Below are 20539 nucleotides of genomic sequence, written 5' to 3'. Positions count from 1 at the left end.
TTAACATAAGACATGTTTTTCTAATCTTTATATGAAATTAGATTACCAAGTTTTGCATGAACACTTTTAAACACAGAAAATAAGAAAATTATAATTAAATTAGTTCATAAATAAATTAAAAATTTAGATAATTTAAAAGAACTTTTACAAAAATAATTTATATATTAATTAATTCTAACTTAAAAAAAATATCTATTATATTAACTCTATGAATACTTGTACAAAAAAATCTCCAAAGACATATTTAGAAATAGGCTTGGAAGATTCACATATTTAACATCCAATCAAACATGTTATACCCAATGTGATTTCAACAGTTGGAATATTTATCCTATTTATCATGATTATATTGTGTCTAAAATTATCCTATTTATCATTATTATATTGTGACTAAGTTATCCTATTTATTTATGATGATTATATTGTATCTAGACCTAATCAATTTATTTTTATAAATAGAAAATTATGAGAGGATCAATTAAGCCCTGAAGAATTATTTCTTTTCAATCTCAAGTCAGAGTCATGGTTAGAACCTATCATAGCGATATTTGTTGTTTGTTGGGCATAATGATCCACCTGCTATTGGGCCGCTATCGGACCACCCATTAAAAATGTTTAATCCCACGCTCGAGATATATATACTTCGGCGTGAGGAGATGTGTTGGAAGTTTCACATCGACTAGAGATAAGACCAATTCATAGTTTATAAGTGGGTGCAAACCCCATCCTACAAGTCGGTTTTGTGGGGTTGAGTTAGGCTTAAAGTTCACTTCTAACATATGTTTATAGCCACTAGTCAGACACTAGTCAGAGGTCCCAAGCTTTCAGCCACTACAGGTCTCAATTAGTCAGAGATGACAGTCCCTGCTTTCAGCCACTGCGTTATGCTAGTTTGTGAGTCCAATTTGGTTTATAGACATTCTCTCTTTGTTGATTTTGTTACCCTATTTATCATAATTATATTGTAGATAGGGTTATCCTATTTATCATGATTATATTGTGTGTAGGGTTATCCTATTTATCATCATTATATTGTGTTTAGGTTATCCTATTTATCATGATTATATTGTGTTTAGGTTATCTTATTTATAGTGATTATATTATGTCTAGGTTATAAATACAAAATTATCATGTACTCTTTATCAATTTATTTTTATAAATAAAAAATTATGAGAGATCAATTAAATTCTCAAGAATTATTTCTTTTCAATCTCAAATTCAACTAAAAACATTTAAGGACTTTTACAAAAATAAATTAGTTCATAAATAAATTAAAAATTTACATAGTTTAAAAGAACTTTTACAAAAATAATTTATATAAATTAATTCTAACTTATAAAAAATTATCTATTATATTAACCCTATGAATACTTTATAAAAAAATCTCCAACACATATTTAACATCCAATCAAACATGTTATACCTAATGTGATTTCAACTTAAAAACATTTAAGGAAGGTTTTGTTATGCCATTAGTGTTGTAGATGAAAGGGCTAATTTCCCTTCTCCATAATTTTTCTTATTTATTTTCAATAAATATAAGTGTAATATTTCTGTGATAAATTTAATATGATTGCCTTCTATTGCATCAGAAAAGATTGAAGTCGATAAAATAATAAATGTGGATATTAATTATTAATAATAGTTTACAGAAATACATAAATGTGTTACATTGATTTATATGAATTCGTGAAAAATAATGATATGCATGCCTTAATTGTTACAAGAGGTGAATAAAAATATAATTTTTTCCTGTTTTTGTCTTAGTTTCCACAAGCAGAAGATCAAAGGCATGTAGAAAGCCTAAAAGGCCAATGAAAAACATAATTGTGAGAGACTTTGGTCGCAGGAATTGGGTGCTACCAAAAGGAGGCCATAAAACTATTGAATTTCGAAGCTTTGTTAGCAGTAATATAAGAGAGAGAAGAAGACTCATCCACTTCTCCCATTTCCAAACCTTATTCACACAACACAATACAAAAAAGCTCTCTTTAGAGCCAGAATTTCAAACACACTCGCCTGCGCGTGCCCTTCAAACATGACCATCTTCTTCTTTCTAGGACCTCTCTCAGGTGCAAAACCCCTTTTCCTTTTTCAACTTCTTATTGATTTCTCTTTTCATTTTCTTGATTCACAACTTGTTGGGGTGTGCCTTCCTGTGATTTTTTTAACTGTGGGATGGTAAAGTTGGGTTTTTTTAATTCTTGCGGATAACTTGAATACGTTTTGGCTGGGGAAGTTTACTTTTGGGGTTTGTGGGTACTTGGATTTGTGAGTCAAGATTCAGACTTTACTGTGTTCGAGGATTGAATTAGAGAAGATTGCAAACAGATGATTTTTGATGTAGGGGAATTCTGGGACTGTGTTTTCATGGTTAGGGAGTTCTTTTTACTGTCATGTTGTTTCAATTATTATCAGAGGTTGCGTCGAAAAGATAAATAGAATCTGTCTGGATTGTATTTATAAGGTTTTTCTTTTTTCTTTTCTTTCTGTATTTCTTATAGGTGTATAACTTCACTAAACAGGCTGATATGGGTTTTTTTTTCTCATTATTTTCCATTTTTCTTGTTTATGTAGGATTATTCGTAGAGTAATAGTGCTACTCATCACTAGATCATTTCAAATTTGGAATGATTTGAAGGGAACAACATGATTGGAAGCTTCAACCAGACTGATTCAATTGAGTGCTGTGAAGCCGCAATGCAGAAATCTTATCCTCAGGAATCTGGTCCTGTCATGAAGAAGTCAAAAACCAAAATTGTAGCTTCTCAAAATGTAGATTATTGTGGAATGGCAGAGAGCGAGGACAGGCTCAGTGACATGCCAGATTGTCTTATTCATCACATCTTGTCATTTCTGGAAACAAAGGATGCTATTCAAACTTCTGTTTTATCAAAGAGGTGGAGGTATCTTTGGGTTTCAGTTCCCTGCTTGAATTTCAGTAGCAAATCATTCACGCGGTTGGTTGACTTCAAGAAATTTGTGCTGTGGGTTCTAAACCACCGTGATTCTTCTCATGTCAAACTTCTTGTTTACTATCGTTTTGGGGTAGATTATGCCACAGATCAACATCTATTGAATAAGGTTATTGAGTATGCAGCATCACATGGGGTTGAAGAAATCAAAATCAATCTCCGTGCAAAAACATCCGGTAGTCCTCCTGTTGAAATTCCTTTGTCTCTATTTTCTTGCCAATCTTTGAAAAAGCTTGAGTTAAAAGATTGCCATCCTACGAATGTGTCATCCCCTATAGGTTGCAAATCATTGGACTTGTTGCATCTGGAACAGTTTGCAATGGATCCTGCTGCTGCTGACTTTTCAAATCCATTTGCAAGTTTGGCAGAACTATTTGGTTTTACAACGTTGACAACTCTGCATCTAAATAACTTCACTCTGTGTTACACAGGAATTGACTGTCTGGATCCATTTGCTAATTGTGTCCATATGAAGAATTTGCACTTAAGTGAAATGTCTTTTAAGTCAGATTTGAACCCTAAGGATTTTGTGATATCTGCTCCCAAACTCAGCAACTTGAATCTAATGTGTAACCGCTTTAAATGCAAGATTGTAGTTGCTGCACCACAGCTTTCCAATTTCACTTACTTGTATTCTACACCTTGTGCTTTCTTTGAGTTCCGACTTCCATCTTTGGATGGCTTGATCATTGATATACATGAACCACATGATCGGTTTGAAAAATGTCGTCGAAGGAAAAGAGAGGAGACTCTACATGGTTTGATCAATATGTTACGGGGATTTCATAGTGCAGAAGCTGTTAAACTATCTTTCTGCACAGCTACGGTATGGAGAAATTTCTGTTATGTTTGTGCCTATGCCTGCAATTCTTGGCTGATGTATAATTTTTTAAAGAACTTTTTCAATTTCAGGTTACTTGTGGAACTGCAGCCCTGTTAAAGCCAGAACGTTTACCTCCTAGTAAATTGAAGTCATTGAACTTTGGAGTGGGATCAACATATAAAATCTTCATCAACAACCTTGACCATATAACTGCCTACTTCCGCAATTGTTCTCAGCATGCAGACTTTGAGATTGTGGCTGTTTAGAAGGTATTCATGAATCCTACTCATTCACTGATATTTTGTTCTCTCTTTGTTACAATAATACTAATTATATTCCTATATTTGTTTGTCATAGTTCATCTTATATCTGTCTAAAATAAAATAAAAGAACTTGGTTCAATGGTTGGTTGACATTTCTAATCAGTGCATAATACTAAAATTTTCCACCTAGTCTTACATTTTGCTCACATAGTTGTTCCATGACTTGAAAACTTTTAGACAACAAGTATATTCATTTGCCTTTAATTTTTGTATGTGTCGCCATTCACTGATTTTTATAGGCTTTTAGCATATTCAAAAGTTTGTTGAGCTATTGAATATGCTCCTTGCTATTTGTTTGCATTGTTATCTCCTCTTTGGAATGTGTGTTTGGTGGCTAAGATAAAAAGGAGTAGAGAATAGATATTAATTTTCCTAACCCCCAATGCTTTCTTTCTCCACCCAGTTAGTCTCCCTTTTCATCAGTTGCTGTAACACCTGCCTAACAACACCCTCTATGAACCAGTGATTACAATACTTTTCATGTTTCAAACTCTAACTGTCACTGCTTGTGATAATTTTGGGGCTTTAGTTCATTGTTAGCATTTTGTTGCATCAAGAAGACTCATCATGTCTTGGTTCATATGGCAATTCTTTTAACCTGAACCTGAACCTGAACCCAGGCCAAAATTCTTATTCTTGGACATGTTCATACCCATGAGTTATGAGAAACAAGAGAAACTCAGCTGTCTGGATGAGATTTTAGATACTGGTGAAGTTATTAACAAAAACCGAGGACTTTCTGCTAGTCCTTATTTTTAGTTATTATTGTTAATGGGGGTGTAATGGAGGAGGTTATTAATATTTTTTTAAAATTTAAAAATACATCAATGTTGAATATTTGTGCATGATTTTGTCCTTGTAATTCTGTCATTTGCATGCAATTTGTAGCATTTATATTTGAGAGTTTATCAGAATTGTATTTTTCTCCTACCTCTTATTGAACTCTCTCAAGACTTTATCAGAATTGTATTCTTTCCTACCTCTTGTTTTTGTTTGAACTTAACTACCAATTAAGCTGAAAAATTCTTAGTCAATGTAATACGTAGATTAGATGTGTTTGGTGTTTTGTTTTCATCATTAGTATGGTATTTTTATGATTAATAGTAGAAGCCTATCACCTTTATAACATATGACAACTTGGATTTTGATGCAATGAAAATTTGGCAAACTAATTTTGATATTTACCCATCTTGTTTATAAATTTGACATTCACAGTTTGTTTTTCAAAAATCAACATGTCTGTCAGAGACATAACTAAATCAAAATATATAAGCAAGAATATGAACCTCACCTTATAAACAGATTCTATAAAATTGGGTTAAGCTTAAACTTTACTTTCTTAAAAGAATGTTCTATTATTATTTTTGTCTCATAAGCAAAGTGAAATAAGATAGCTTATACAATTAATCTTTTGCAGTCGTGTACTGGTTAGTAAATCTTTCTGCAGTATTTGTATGATGTGTCTGACTACATCAAATTATATATATATATATATATATATATATATATATATATATATTTATATATATATATATATTTATATATATATATATATATATATTTATATGTATGTATATTTCTCATGCATGGAAGATTATTGTGATAATGATTATTTTGTTATCTTTATTTTAAACTGTTAAGAATTCTCTGCATTGGTTTGACAGAATGGATGCTCATTTTTTTCTTAATTTTGCAGATACTTTGGAGAGGAGGTTTGACTCATGCTGAGACGGAATTAACCCAATACTTGGATCCGTATGATTAAAACAAGGATTAGTGTTTGGTATAGCTTTATTTGAAAAAAAATTGGATAAATTCATGGGTTGATTTTTGAAAAACAAGCTATAATGAAATAGAAATTCAAATGTTTTGTTTTGCTTTTTTCTGCAAATATGTATCATGATTCTGGTTTTATAGTCATATTTTGTCCTTCCCTTCTATATCTAAATACAGATCTTTTTATATTTTAAAATGAATTAAAATTTAGTGTTTAATTAGATTATGACAATGGTTTCATTTTATATGAATTAATTTTAGTATTATAATAACGAAAAATACCATCATTATGGGTCTTTGCAATTTTGTTATGATTACAAAAAGTATTTAATACTATAAAATTATGTAACATTTATTATAATTGGCTTGGTTTAGTTCGGTTTGTTTCGGCTGGGCTCAGTTTAGTTTGGTTCGACTTGCCTTCAATCGGTTTGTTTCGGCTCAGGATGGTTCAGCTCGACTTGGATCGACATGGCTTGAATCGAATCGGCTTAGCTTGGCTAGTCTTGGTGCAGTCCAGCTCGACTTGACTAGTCTCGATGCGATTCGGTTCGAATTGGCTCGGCTAGATTTGGTTTGGTTCATTTTGGCTCAGCTCGGCTAGGCTCAGTTCGATTCAGTTGATTCGATTTGGTTCACTTAGTTTACCTTGGTTTGGTTCGATTTAGTTGGGTTGAGTTCGGTATTGTTTAGTTCGGTTCGATTTGGATCGAATTAGATTGAGACGACTTGACTCATCTCGTCTTAATTCGGTTTGGTTTGGTTCGGCTTGGTTCAACTTGGTTTTGCTTGACTCTTCTCAGCACGACTCCACTTAACTCGATTTGACTCGTTGAGGTTTCTTTCAGTTCAGTTCAAGTAAGCTTGGCTTGCCTCGACTTGGTTTGGGTCGGCTTTGTTGGTTGAGGTTTGTGGTAGGGGTGGAGGTGGGGTTGGGGTTAGGGTTTGGTTGGGTTAGGTTGAGTTGAGTTGAGTTGGGTTGGATTGGTTGAGGTTGGAGTGAGAGTTGGGTTAGAGTTGGGTTGGGTTGGGGTTGGGGTTGGTGTTGGTGGGGTAGAGGTGGGGGTGGACGTAGGGCTGGGGTTGGGGTGGGGTTGGGATGGGTTAGGTGGGGGTGGGTTTGGGGTTGGGGTTGGGGTTGGGGTTAAGTTGGGTTGTGTTTGGTTTGATCGGGTTGAGTTAGGTTAGGGTTGGGGGGTTGGGGTCGGGGTCGGGGTGAGGGTGAGGTTGGGGGTTGAGGTTAGGGTGAGGTTGGGGATGGGGTTGGGTTGGTGTTGGGGCTGGGTTGGGGTTGAGGTAGGGGTTGTGTTGGGTTGGGGTTTAGGGTTTGGGGTTCGGGTTTGGGGTGGGGTTAAGGTTCTAGTTGGTGGTGGGGTTGGGCTGGGGTAGGGTGGGGTTGGGTTAGGGTGGGTTTGGTTAAGGGTGGGTTGGGTTAAGGATGGGTTGGGTTAATGGTGGTTTCGTTTCGGTTTCAGTTTCGGTTGGGTTTGGGTTGGGTTGGATTGGGTTGAGTTGGGTTCGGTTCGGTTCAGTTGAATTCGATTGGGTTCGGTTCGGTTCGGTTCAGTTGGGTTCGGTTGGATATGGTTTGATTGGGTTCGATTTAGTTCGGTTGGGTTGGGTTGGGTTGGATTGGGTTCGGTTGGGTTGGATTGGGTTCGGTTCGGTTGGGTTGAGTTCGGTTCGGTTCGATTTAGGTCGGTTGGATTCGATTAGATTGGGTTGGATTGAGTTCGATTCGGTTGAGTTTAGTTGGGTTCGATTGAATTTAATTGGGTTCGATTCGATTCGGTTGAATTCCGTAGATAAATTTATTTACATGATAAAAGGTTTATAATTGAGACATAGGATTTAGGGAAAACTTTTTTTTTAAGTAATATTATTTTATTTTTACTAGCCAATGAAAATGGTAGTTGTAAAATTAGCCTAACACAACACACGTGTGTAATTGTTCGTGTGACTGACACAGACAAACACTGCACAGACATTGAATCGATCAATCAATGGTGCTTGCGTCCATTCGTCTTTTTCCTTCTCCATTCCTCGCTTTCGCTCCTCGTCGCTCTCCATATTCATGGCGCCCTCGTCCCTCTTCCGTCGCCGCCTTCTCTTCTCTCCACTCCTGTAGCCATTCAGTTTCCACTATATTCTTTTTCGCACAATGCCTGCTCACTTTAACCTATTTTTTCTATTGGAACCCTTTTCTATGTTGAAATTCACACATTTTTTTTCTTTTTCTGAAAAGATGAAATCAATAATCTGTTGATTTATGCATCACTAAGCTGTTACTTGCAGATAGTGTTGACTTGTGAGTTCATGTTGCTGCAGCGGCTTCTAAGGGAGACGGCGGAGTGGAACTAGGTGGTGATCAAAGACAAGCAGAAGTTATTTTTTTGGGGACTGGAACCAGTGAAGGGGTTCCTCGTGTTAGTTGCTTGACTAACCCTTTAATTAAATGTGAGGTACTTGTCATTATTCAACCAGACCATGTTTTTATAATTGATTATGAATATGATATGATGCTATGGAATTGGATCATTGGGGTTTATTGGTTTTGGTATGATGTTTTTTACAGGTGTGTTCAAAAGCTGCCCAACCGGGAAATAAGAATAGGAGACTTAACACAAGCATTCTCATTCGTCACCCCAATTCTTCAGGAACACAGAATATTCTTATAGATGCTGGAAAGTATGTTTTTAATTGTCCTATGTGATGTGCACTGCAATTGTGTTGGATTAGGAGTTAGGAGGACGGGATTTATCTTACTTTCATTTTGAATGTTAGTCTATATCTGCGATCTCATGGTGGTTCTAGGTTGGCCCCTTATTGTACTTTCTTTTCTTTTTTGAGCTTGAAAAAATCTGCTGGAACATGGAAAAATTAATACTTGGCAATTTTAGCTTTCCTTTGATACAATGTTTGTATAATTGGTATTGTATTTGTATACTGAAGCCCAACATTGATCCATTAACAATGTCATGATTGTGGGTGTCAGCGAGTATTTTCTTGTTTCTCTCAAAGATAGACTTGTATATGTGGACTGGATTCTAAGTCTGCGTTGCCCCGTCATGGGATGATATATGCTGTGTTAGGATAATGTGATGTCTGAACCATGAATATGTTGTAGATTTTTATTATTGTAAGATGGGATTTACATAATTTGAGTTCACTTTCAAGGAAAACCTGGACATGATTAGATTATGTGCTTCATTTGGGTGCTGATAACAATTAACTTACTTGTTGCAGATTTTTCTATCACAGTGCTCTCCGGTGGTTTCCTGCTTATGGGTTAGTTTTTACCTGTTATTAACGTTGTTACATGTGATGGGTTTTCTGTTTATGTATTTTATTTTTTGCTTTCTTTTTAGGAAAAATATGATGCAACATTAATAACAATGGTAGTGAAAGGACATGCAAATTAGAAAACGAAACTTGCATAAACTATGTGTGGTATATACACAATTTTGGACTGTTGACGAAATTGTTTAAGGTTATCCTATGGTTTGCATAGAAGTCCGTAAGGAGTGTACCGGTGTAAGATTTTGCAAGCATCAATACCCATGCAAAATGAATTGGACTTGTCAAATATCTGGAATGAGTTTTTAATGCTAAACTATTTAAGAGAAAATAATCTTAGAAGACTTGTACGTCTGTGACATTTCTTGTTTGACATGCTTTTTTATTGAGGAATCTTGATTATTGACCCTAAAATTTAAGTAGTAGATGGCGTTCTACATGTTTTCTTGTATTTTTCTGCCTTGGTTTTATATCTCTGTAACCTGTATATCTGCAGGATAAGAACAATAGATGCTGTCATTATTACTCATTCACATGCTGACGCAATTGGAGGTCTGACATGATCTTTAATAATATTCTTTGGATAATTAATATCAATACGACATGTACATGCTTGGCTAAAGTAATAAGAAATGTAATTGGTAATATAAACAAACTCTGCTTCTTTCTTCTACCCAGGTCTTGATGATCTCAGAGATTGGACAAACAATGTTCAGCCTCATATTCCAATATATGTAACCAAACGAGACTTTGAGGTCCTCTTCCATGTGCTTTCCTTCTAAATCCAAGTTATTAATTTTACTTACTGCTTGTTATCTGTATGTGTACGCTGTAAATTTTCTTTCTGTTTGAAAGACCTGCATATCTATGTATCCTTTTTAAGAAATTAATGCATACTGTAAGAAATCTTGAATTTGTGCATATTGATGTTCATTCTTTCTCTGGGATTGCCAAAGTATCCACAACTGATGTTATTGAAGTATATTTTATATATATCTACTTAATGCTAATGAATCTCTGCATCCGCTTTAACATTTACTCCACAGAAATTCATTTTAAGTTAGAAAATATTTATCACTAGCTGTAGTTAAAATTTGAGTAGGGTTAAAAGGTGGATTTAACTATACCTACCGAAACTAGCCGACTGAAAGTTAATAATAATTGCCATCTGAAGAAATCAAATCTTCCTCTTCCGATATGGGCTGAGGACCTGGAAATTTTGTACCAGAATATCCTGTCCAATATCTCCAGAGGCTCAGTCTTTTCTAATTTGCATGATGGAACAATTTTTTCACTATACTAGCTTCTGAAATCATGTCTAAGAGAGAAGAGAAAGAGCTCATCCTGCATATATTCATGATTGTTCCCATAATCTACACTTTTTAAGACAATTGTCATTATGTAGATTTCTGTTAGCTGAAAAATAAAGATGTTTTAGGGAAATTTTCTTCATTTTCAAATATTTTTATTTTTATCTTCCAGGCTAGATCATAGGGTTTACTTGTCATCTGATTGGATATTTAATTTCTTCTGAGCTGCGGATCGGAGTTCCTCTTAATAGCACTTGTAGCACTACCCTATAGTGAAGGGGAAATGCAGTGAAAGCTTGTGCTTTTCATTTTCAATGATCCTCTGAATCATTCACCTTTTTCTACTTCAATGAGCAACTGGTGGGATATGTTTTTATAGTGAACTTATTCTTGCAATCGCTACTGAAAAGTGCAGGTGATGACAAAGACCCATTATTATTTAGTAGATACTAGTGTTATCTTACCTGGTGCCAAAGTCTCAGAGTTGCAATTCAAAATCATATCGGAAGAATCATTTTTTGTACACGGACTGAAGGTCAGTACCATTATTAGTCCTAACATCTTCAAGTGGGGTGTTCTCGTACTTTGTCCCTTTTCAACTTTTTTTCTCACTTATTGCTCAATCAATTAATTTCTAGCGTGTTCCTTCTTGTGGATGGGGCTTGGCTCTATTCTTTTTTTCCTTCTATTATTGTACTTCAGATTACCCCATTACCAGTTTGGCACGGCCAGAATTATAGGTCCCTTGGTTTTCGTTTTGGTAATATCTGTTACATTAGGTAATGTTTCTACTTAAGTAGAAAAGTACTTGCATATGATTCAGTTCAGCCTTTTCATCTATTTATGTGGGCTGATCTTGTCTCTAAATTTGCAGTGATGTTAGTGAAATTCCTGAAGAAACTTACCCACTTCTAAAGGACTGTGAAATTCTAATCCTGGTGATATACCCTCCCATCCTTTTTATCTTTCCACAGCTTTTCTTTATACTTACATGAAATAACTGTGAGTGCATGTATGATTTCTCCCTCACTCACATAGTGTTTGATTCCACAGGATGGATTAAGACCTGATCGTTCTACTTCCACACATTTTGGACTTCCAAGGGTAATAAACTAATAATCAGCTTTACATTTGCTTAAACTTTTCTCTTAGGAAGGAGATTTATTCTGATCTTCCATTTCAGGCGTTGGAGGAAGTGCGAAAAATTCAACCCAAAAGAACACTTTTTACTGGTAAGTTTAGCTTAAGTCCTCCAGTTATCATAATGCTTGCACTACTTTCTTGCCTTAATCTACGATGGTTCATTAATCATGCATTTAGGAAGCCTGAAAGAACCCCTTAAGAAGTTCGAAATTAGTAAATAAAAAAATCTGAGGCAGTTAGTAATATATCATCAATGTAAAATGTTTAAGAGAAATAGTTTTCGATGTCTCCTTATTGGTTATTTGAAGGTATGATGCATCTGGTGGATCATGAAAAAGTGAATGACTACCTTGCGAGCTTATTGGAGTCTGAGGGTCTTGATGCACAACTGAGCTATGATGGACTTCGTATACCAGTCAGACTCTAGATTTATACAACCTCAATAATTATTTTTTTCCCGAAAGAGAAGTTATTAAACAATACATTTAAATGATTTTACAAGTTCACACATTCTGCATGCTACTGCAACTATTCCACCTTCTTCCCATCCACTTGTCATTCTTATTTCCTTGTCTCTATTAGCGACAAGCAACACTTATACCATAATGTAACAGGATTTTTTCCCCTTACAATGAAATATTTTATTGTGTAGTGAATTATTATTTGGTCATTATATGTAAAGAATTAATCGATTTAGTTTCTAGAATACATATATAGAAACTCTGTTTGAACCAGAAGATTGGTGTTTGAATTTAGCAGATATGAAGACTGAAACTCTCACAAGGTTGAAACCACTACTTTGACATTGACAATCCAACATTTCCAGTATTCATAAACGCAATTGGAACTTATTGTTATGATATTTTGTATATTTGTGGCCTATACATTCCCACTTGGCAATTCATGATGAGTCAATATGAAAGAAAAAACATAAAAGAAATAGATGTTGGGACTATGGTCCACTATGTTTTCTACGCACTGATTCAATAAAAGATTAGTGTTAGGATCAGAAAAGCAAGTACTTTTCCTTTTTATTGGTTGCAAAATGGATCACGTAATACCTGCAGTTTCATGAGTGGACGATGCATTTTGCATAGTTTTGGAATAACATATGATAAAGTAGATCTATGCAAAACAATACGACAGGGTTGTCATGTTAGGTGGAGTGTTTGAATACGATTTTAAAGTTTTTTTTTTCTCAATCATGAATTTTTTTTATTTCCTCTTTTTTTTTAAAGTAAATTTTGTTTTTCAAAGTATTTCAAATGGTTTGTTTAGTCTACTGTGTGTGTATCTAAAATTACATCGCCAACCCTGAGAGTCTATATCTTCAAAATAAGTAAATAAATAAATGAATAAATAAATATATATATCTCGAAGATGCTTTTGATGAACTATAAACTTATAAATTATAATAAGAGAAGCCTGATTTTAAGATTGATAACGTTATCGTCTGAAAATGATAATCGAAGTTTCCATTTAGAAGGCATATAAGGTTTTAGAAGATTAATAAGACAATTACAAATAATTTATATCAAAAGAACAAGAGACAAGAAGAAAGTACGTCAAGCATGTGTATGACAATAATTTTTCAACTTTATGTTGAAAGGGGAGCCTTTCAAGATTTTCAACCATGTGGTGTGTTTTCTTATGATGAAAATAGATGATTTTTCTATGTTATTTTTTAACAATGATAATTAAGGTTTTTTTTAGAATAATAGGTTGAGACAATAGGTTAGATTATATGTAAAATAGTTTTTGCTGATGTTTAGAATGGTTAATCTGAATTAAAGAAATATTTTTTATGAATTTGGAATTTTCTCATTGTTTTAATCGATTAAGCAAACTAGCTAATCGATGTATAAATTTTAATTGTTTAAGAAAATAACGTAATCATTAAAATGGTTTGAAACACCAAATAATTTGTTATTTGTTTTAATCAATTAAAAGAAGCGCCTAATCAATTAAAACAGTATGTAAACCTTAATTGATTATGTATAAAACATAATCAATTAAAAATGCTGCTTTTGTGTCTATGTTATATATATGTGTTTTAATTTATCTACCGGAACAAAAAACATTATGAAAACTGATCAAATTGAAACAAGAACAGGGTTTTGAGTTGTCTTGGAGCAATCTTGGAGGCACCCACCATTGATTGGAAAAATTCAAGGTTTCTAAGAATCCATGGTTGAAAAAAAGATCAACCAAGGATTTGCATTATCTTTTTTTTGTAAAATCTGCACTTGTGGTGCATCAGGTTCTATTTTCTTTATGTATTCTTTGTATTAGTTTAGTCTTAGTTGTGTAGGCAAGACTCCTAAAGAGTGTCTATAGTCACTTCTTTAGGTTTGTGATTTTGTTGCATTTGAGAGAGTGAGAGTGCATTGAATATATCTTGTATTGTGTGATTATGTCAAAGTTAGTGAGTTCTCTCCAACTTAGGTTGTTGGAGAATGACTAGATGTAAACTCATTTAGAGTTGAACCCGAATAAATCTTATGTTATATTCTTGCTTTATTCTTGTTTATTGCTTTGAAGGTTAAAAATCTTTTGAAAACAGTCTCAAACCTATACATTTTTTTAAAAGACATTAAAAACTATTTTCAAACCAATTCACCTCTTTTGAATTAAGATATAATATCTATCAAAACAACACTAACGAGATATTATAACTTAAAAACAATAAATATTTTAAAATGGTCAAGAAAAAACAAACAAACATGAAAATACTCTTAAAGAAACATAAATCCAATCTCAAAAGATATCTAAATTAGAACATTATAGTTAATAAAGGATAAGGTGAAAGAAGAGGGAGCTAAACATTTTGAATGATAGTTTTACTTATAATGAAACCAAATTATATACAAACATTTCCATTGAAAGGTTGTGCCTAAAGCATCGAATGATTGCATCTTTTCACCTATTCCTCAAAGGACATCATGTTCTAAGATAATGTTCACCAAACAAAGAGTTGACAAAGTATTTTTCTCATTAAAAAAATGTAATTGTGATACAAACTAAATTTTAATCATAAATGATATCATATCATGTCGTTAAACTCGTGTAAGACTAAACACCTTAACATTTTACAAATAATAACTAATATATTACTAAATTATTATTAACTCAAACTTGGTGTAGTATAAAGTTATAGTTCAATTACTACTTTTTTTCAATACTCTTTATTTTAGTCAAAAGCATATATTTAAATAAACCATCTATATGCAAACAACTCTAAAATATGAATTGTCAATATAAAAAATCTAACACCACTTTCAATATACTCACTGTTTATTAGTCTTATCTTTTCTTATATATAAAAAATCTGACACTATTTTCAACATGTTTGATATTTATAAGTTTTATTTTTTTCTATATTTTCTGATTTTATTCAATACGAAACTTTTAATTTATATTTAAATTTCTAACAAATATTAGCTTATAATGGTATTACAAAACTCACTAAAACTAAAAAAACAACATGAAGATCTACTTAAAACCTTATTTATACTTATATTTTTTTTTCAAATATTTATAATACGTCTTACAATTCTCTTGTTTACTTATTTATAATTTATTTTTCTCTCATATCAAACTTTTGGCAAACGAATTTGCATTGGATTATATATATGCAAAACTCATTTTTCTTATTAGGATTAGACAAAAACTTCACCACATCTCAACCGACATTTGGTTTCTAATATAAAATTTTATTAAGAGTTAAATAAATAAATAAATAAAAAGTGGACTTAAGAGTCATTATTGCGAGAGAAACGATGGATTTTGAGAAAAATACATTTGGAAAGTTGGGCATGGTTTGTCTCTTCTTACGTCATCCCACCCTACAATTTCTTTAACCCACAATCATTAACCTTCTTCAATCATTTTCCCAATATCTCATACATCATTAATTACTTTTTTTTTTTATCAATAATCAATACCTTTAAAAAGTTATCCATTCACTATATTTTTAGTCTTTTAATTTTTAATAAAAATTAAAATTAGTTTTTCTTCAAAAAAATTTATCTAATCTAATTTTTCAACTAGATACGCATAGATTTAATATTTTTAACTATTTTTTTGGATTTATTTGATATTTCAAATATATTTTATAATAATATTTAAATTTTTTATATTATTTAATACATTTTTATTTTAATATTAATTGAAAAACATGTTTAAAATATTAAACAAATTTAATAAAATTTAGTTAAAATAACTAAATTCATAAAATTCTAAAGACTGATTCAAAATTTTGAAAAAAACTAATTTCAAATTTTATTAAAAAGTAAGAGAAAAAAAACATATTTAGTATATAAAATAAATATCTACTTTTCATATTATATTCCAAATTAATCTTCACGAGTCAACAATAGTTAATAACAATGGATAGAGAGAAAAAATAACTTTTTTTAATAACAAAAAAATCGTGATCTTTACCAAAGTCTTCTTAATAGAAAAATAAAATGATACCCTGAATTTGTTGCATTCTTTTGAATTAGTCAAATGTTAGAGGTTTTTCTGTTCTTAATTGTATTAAGAAAATAGTGTGATCTGCAAGAAAAATATCAAATTTTATAAGTGAATACTAGATGAGTATTTTTTATTATATTAAAAGTTTCAGGATTTAATATGTTTGCTCTTTTAAATTATTTTAAAAAATTGAATTTCATTCATAAATCAAACTATGCATCTATTTTTGTTATTATATTTCATGAAAGTTATGTAAAAAAAATCATTTTTAGTAAAGGATAAATTATCATAACATTTTGTTTATGAAAAATGTTTTACAAGTCATTTATTAGAAATAGTATTTTATATTATTCATTATTTTCATAAAGTATAATAGATATATAATTTAATTTAAATATAAAATATAACTCTTAAAATAATTAAAAGTTAAAAAATATATTTAACCAAAAATTTTATAATTAATAATTTTTCATTGGTAATGTAACAATTATTAACCATATATTCTATGAGAATATGCTTCTGTTTATATATATATATATATATATATATATATATATATATATATATATATATATATATATATATATATTAAGGATTGGTTTTTGGTAAAATATAAATGAAATTGTTGATTAGTATCTTATATGAATATAGCAATAATTTAATTTGATTACATATAAAAGCAACATCAAACTTCATCCAAAATATCAAAATTAAAGCGTGCTTTCAAAGGCAACTTTTTTGCCCACCAACCACTTAGCACAATTAATAATTATTTGAAGTCACCATCACATTATTGACATAAATAACGATATCTATTAATATAAATTATATTCACATCATTTGAAATTTAACGGAGTTTTATTGAATATATACTTCTTCTTTTAATATAATTCTGATATCTCTTGATTTATATAATAACATAACATTAACTGTTCAGAAAAATATATCTATTAACTGAAAAAGAAAAACGATTCTCTATAATAATAATAATAATAATAATATTGTATAAATTAAGAAATATTTCCGTAAGATTAGAAAATAGACAGGTATTTTGATAAAATAAAAAATAATTTAATTAGTTTCAGTGTCCTTATGGTATGCGTTTGCACGACTGTGACTTGTACGTGATTGACTACACTCCTTAAGCATAAATTAATATTGTTTCGATATATAAATTACTGTATTGTTTCATAAATTATGAAGAAATATTAAAATTATATATATATATATATATATATATATATATATATATATATATATATTTAAAAATAAATTTTGAATTAAAATAACGCTAATTCTTAAATTAGGTTTAAGTTTTATCGGTGTCGTCTGTTTTTCCAATAAATATTATTTCTAAAAACCCTTGAAAAAGAATTCTCACCCATCTATCTCATCTTTAAAAACCAATTATATATATAAATTATTTTTTAAAACACTTTTTTTATATAAATTACTTTCTCTATATCTAATTTTATTCAATAAAAACTTAAACTCACATGTGCTGTTAAAATAAAAATAACAATAAATAATATAATTAATGATTAAATATGTTTTTAATATTTAAACTTTTGACGTAAAATTATAATTTGCTTTTATCCTAAATTTGTATATAATTCAGTTTCTAAATTTTAAACATAAATAAATAATTTTTTTAATTAAACTGTGTCAAAGCTTTTAAAGATAATGTTTAAATTATTTACTCGTTTCAACTTAAATGTTAATATAAATATTTTTTAACAAAGTCTAAAGAAATTAATATTATTGAATAAAAATAACTATATCCATTGAATTAAAGTTTATGATTAAAATGTATCAAAATTTAGATAAAAATGAATTCTAATTTTAAATTTAAAAACTACAAATATATTTAATTTTATAATTAAAAACATCATATATTATAAAAGTGAGAATTGATTATGATATTTGGACTGAATTTTTTTATAATTAAGATAATTTGTTTTAGATAAAATGATATGAAAATATATTAATCTTTAAAAGAAATAATGTGTGAAATGTAATATTGAAAAATGGTATTTATGACATTAGAATTGGGAAGAATGTCGTTGAGCATGAAAGTTAAGGAAGTAAAGTTAGAGGCATATTTGTCAATGTGAGGCATCATAACTAATTAATATGGTTATCAAATCATATCATATCAACCTACACAAGTAAAAAGTTTACTGTTAAAAAGTTGAAAATCAAGTGCCAATTAATTAAACATTTTCTTTTTATGGTATGTTTTTTTCTTTGCTAACAATGGGAGAAAAATCACAAATGTGAAAAAAGAAGGGTGACATCAACTTGCATCATTAAAAAACAAAGTCATTATTATTAATAAATTAATTAATCTTATTTTCATTATTTTATCTAGTTTAAACTCGTTCTTGTATATCTTGTGTGTGTGTCAAATCCATTAAATGTCAAAATTTAGATTTCCATCAATGACTAATCACATTATATATACTAATCAAATGGAAGAAGATTAAAGTAAAATTTATTTAGTGGACAAGTGAAGCTTCAACACAATAGTTTGAGAGTTACGTATATAAAATTCAAATGTAAAAATAAACGACAACAAAACATTACATACTCATTCTCTAAAAGTGGAAAATAAGAATGACAAAAATAAAATATTTATATTCACTTTCATCCATTTTATATTTCTATATCTACTTAGTAATTTATTGTTTCATTTAAATTTTTGAGTAACTTCTTTTTTTTATTGTACTTTGATGATTTGTGTTTGTTGTGTTTATTAATGGGTTAATGAGTCCTCTAACTCGTCTGAAGCGGATACCACTGTTGAATCTATCAAGGAGGAGATTCACTGGAAAGACACAAACACTAATGACATCTGAGCCAAACCACATATAAGGGATTGAAATCACTCTTTTCCTAAAACTTTAAAGTAATTAGTTAATGAGTATTTCATCTTTATATAATACTTTACTTTTTCATTTCTATCCAATGTGAAACTTAAACTCACGCTTAATTAAATTTCAGATTACTTATAAATTTGAGTATTTTTAATTGAATCTATATTAAAATCTTTCAGTAGTAAAAATTTTTTATTTTTCATATGGATAATTGGGATGACGTGATTAATTTAATAGCTTCAAATAAAACCAAAAATTTGAACAATAAGAAAATGAAGTTCTCAAACCCTAATTATCTTTATAAAAAACAACATCATTTCATATTATAATATTAAATACTAAAACAAAAATAAAATGGAAAATAATGACGTTTAATAAAGATAAATAGAGTTCGGAACTTTATTTTTTTTAAGTTCACATTGTCTTTGTAAAATTAAATAATCACTTCAATTTAATTGAGATATAAAAACTTTGAACGCTTATAAACCATTAAGGAATCAAAATAAAACACAAATTTGTATTGGGAACTGAAAATCTTAAAGTTTAATTAAATTATTCTCTAATTTTCTATGTGAAAATATGTAAACCATTAAGGAATTAAAATAACAGTTATATCATTCGAGTTGAACAAAATAAAATGATAAAAATTAATTAAAAAAAGTACAATTTTAAATACTCAGTAAAACAAATTTTTTAATAAGAATTTAATTAAAAATATTTAAATTCATCATAAATTTAAAAGTGAATTAAGACATCATTAAAATGTTCTCTCATGTCAAATTCTCTCAGGCATAGTAACAAATGTACCATTGTCTGCATTCTCAAAGTCAAAATTTCTCATGAGTAAATGTTATTCTTTCTGTTTATTTTTATAAAGGTTATTCTACAAAAGGAAAAAGACAGATTTTTTTTTTGGTTTTAATAAATATAGCTATGTAGTTTACTGTTGAACCCTTTATCTTTTTATGCATGCAAACCATTTAAAAATTAAAAAACACGGTATAATTGATAAAAAAAACATTATTATAATCTTAAACTTCACAAATAATAAAATTTTAGAAAATCTAACCCTTAAGAAAATTGAAAAGAGTAGGTTACTGTTAAGTATGAGTTGGGTCATGAAGGATCCCTTTTCAAAAAATTAATGATTGAAGAATAAAACAAGACAAAGACAAAATTAAAATGATTTTCTATTGCCAAATTTTGAACCCAATTCAAGGTGTAGGGAACACATCCCTTCCAAAAGCTGGACAAACAGAAAACAATGTAGTTTTGCAAGTACTATATATATATATATATATATATATATATATATATATATATATATATATATCTTTAAGATTCTTGTGTTAATCTTTACCACTGTGACATTATTCTCACATATTGAAATAATTCAAAAATTGCAATCATAAGTTTCATAACATAACTTTCAAAGTTTACCACAAACTCATAAACAACATGATATAAAAAGTCACCTTAGTTTCTTTTTTAATAAAACTCATTTAAGTGTCTTGTAGACAATAATTCCTTGGTATTATTG

General features: G+C 30.1%; 2 protein-coding genes across 3 annotated transcripts; both read left to right on the top strand.

Moving 5' to 3' along the window:
• Positions 1–1765: 1765 nt before the first annotated feature.
• On the top strand, positions 1766–6063 carry LOC108323321 (putative F-box/FBD/LRR-repeat protein At1g78840). 2 transcript variants are annotated; one of them, XM_017555741.2, is made up of 5 exons: positions 1774–2072; positions 2578–3151; positions 3254–3801; positions 3888–4067; positions 5818–6063. In XM_017555741.2, the coding sequence occupies exons 2-4, from the start codon at positions 2650–2652 to the stop codon at positions 4062–4064; spliced, it is 1227 nt and encodes a 408-aa protein (XP_017411230.1). In that variant the 5' UTR covers positions 1774–2072; positions 2578–2649; the 3' UTR covers positions 4065–4067; positions 5818–6063. The 2 variants fall into 2 exon arrangements, with proteins under 2 accessions (XP_017411229.1, XP_017411230.1); XM_017555740.2 differs by having other exon boundaries at positions 1766–2072; positions 2578–3801.
• Positions 6064–7835: 1772 nt separating this feature from the next.
• On the top strand, positions 7836–12303 carry LOC108323315 (putative hydrolase C777.06c). Its single transcript, XM_017555731.2, has 12 exons — positions 7836–8021; positions 8226–8359; positions 8473–8585; positions 9144–9185; positions 9691–9746; positions 9873–9949; positions 10920–11039; positions 11207–11283; positions 11379–11442; positions 11558–11608; positions 11688–11736; positions 11956–12303. The coding sequence occupies exons 1-12, from the start codon at positions 7901–7903 to the stop codon at positions 12072–12074; spliced, it is 1023 nt and encodes a 340-aa protein (XP_017411220.1). The 5' UTR covers positions 7836–7900; the 3' UTR covers positions 12075–12303.
• Positions 12304–20539: the final 8236 nt, after the last annotated feature.

This window comes from Vigna angularis, chromosome 9 (assembly GCF_016808095.1).
Source record: "Vigna angularis cultivar LongXiaoDou No.4 chromosome 9, ASM1680809v1, whole genome shotgun sequence".
Classification (NCBI taxonomy): domain Eukaryota; kingdom Viridiplantae; phylum Streptophyta; class Magnoliopsida; order Fabales; family Fabaceae; genus Vigna; species Vigna angularis.
This window is presented reverse-complemented; position numbering and strand designations above follow the sequence as displayed.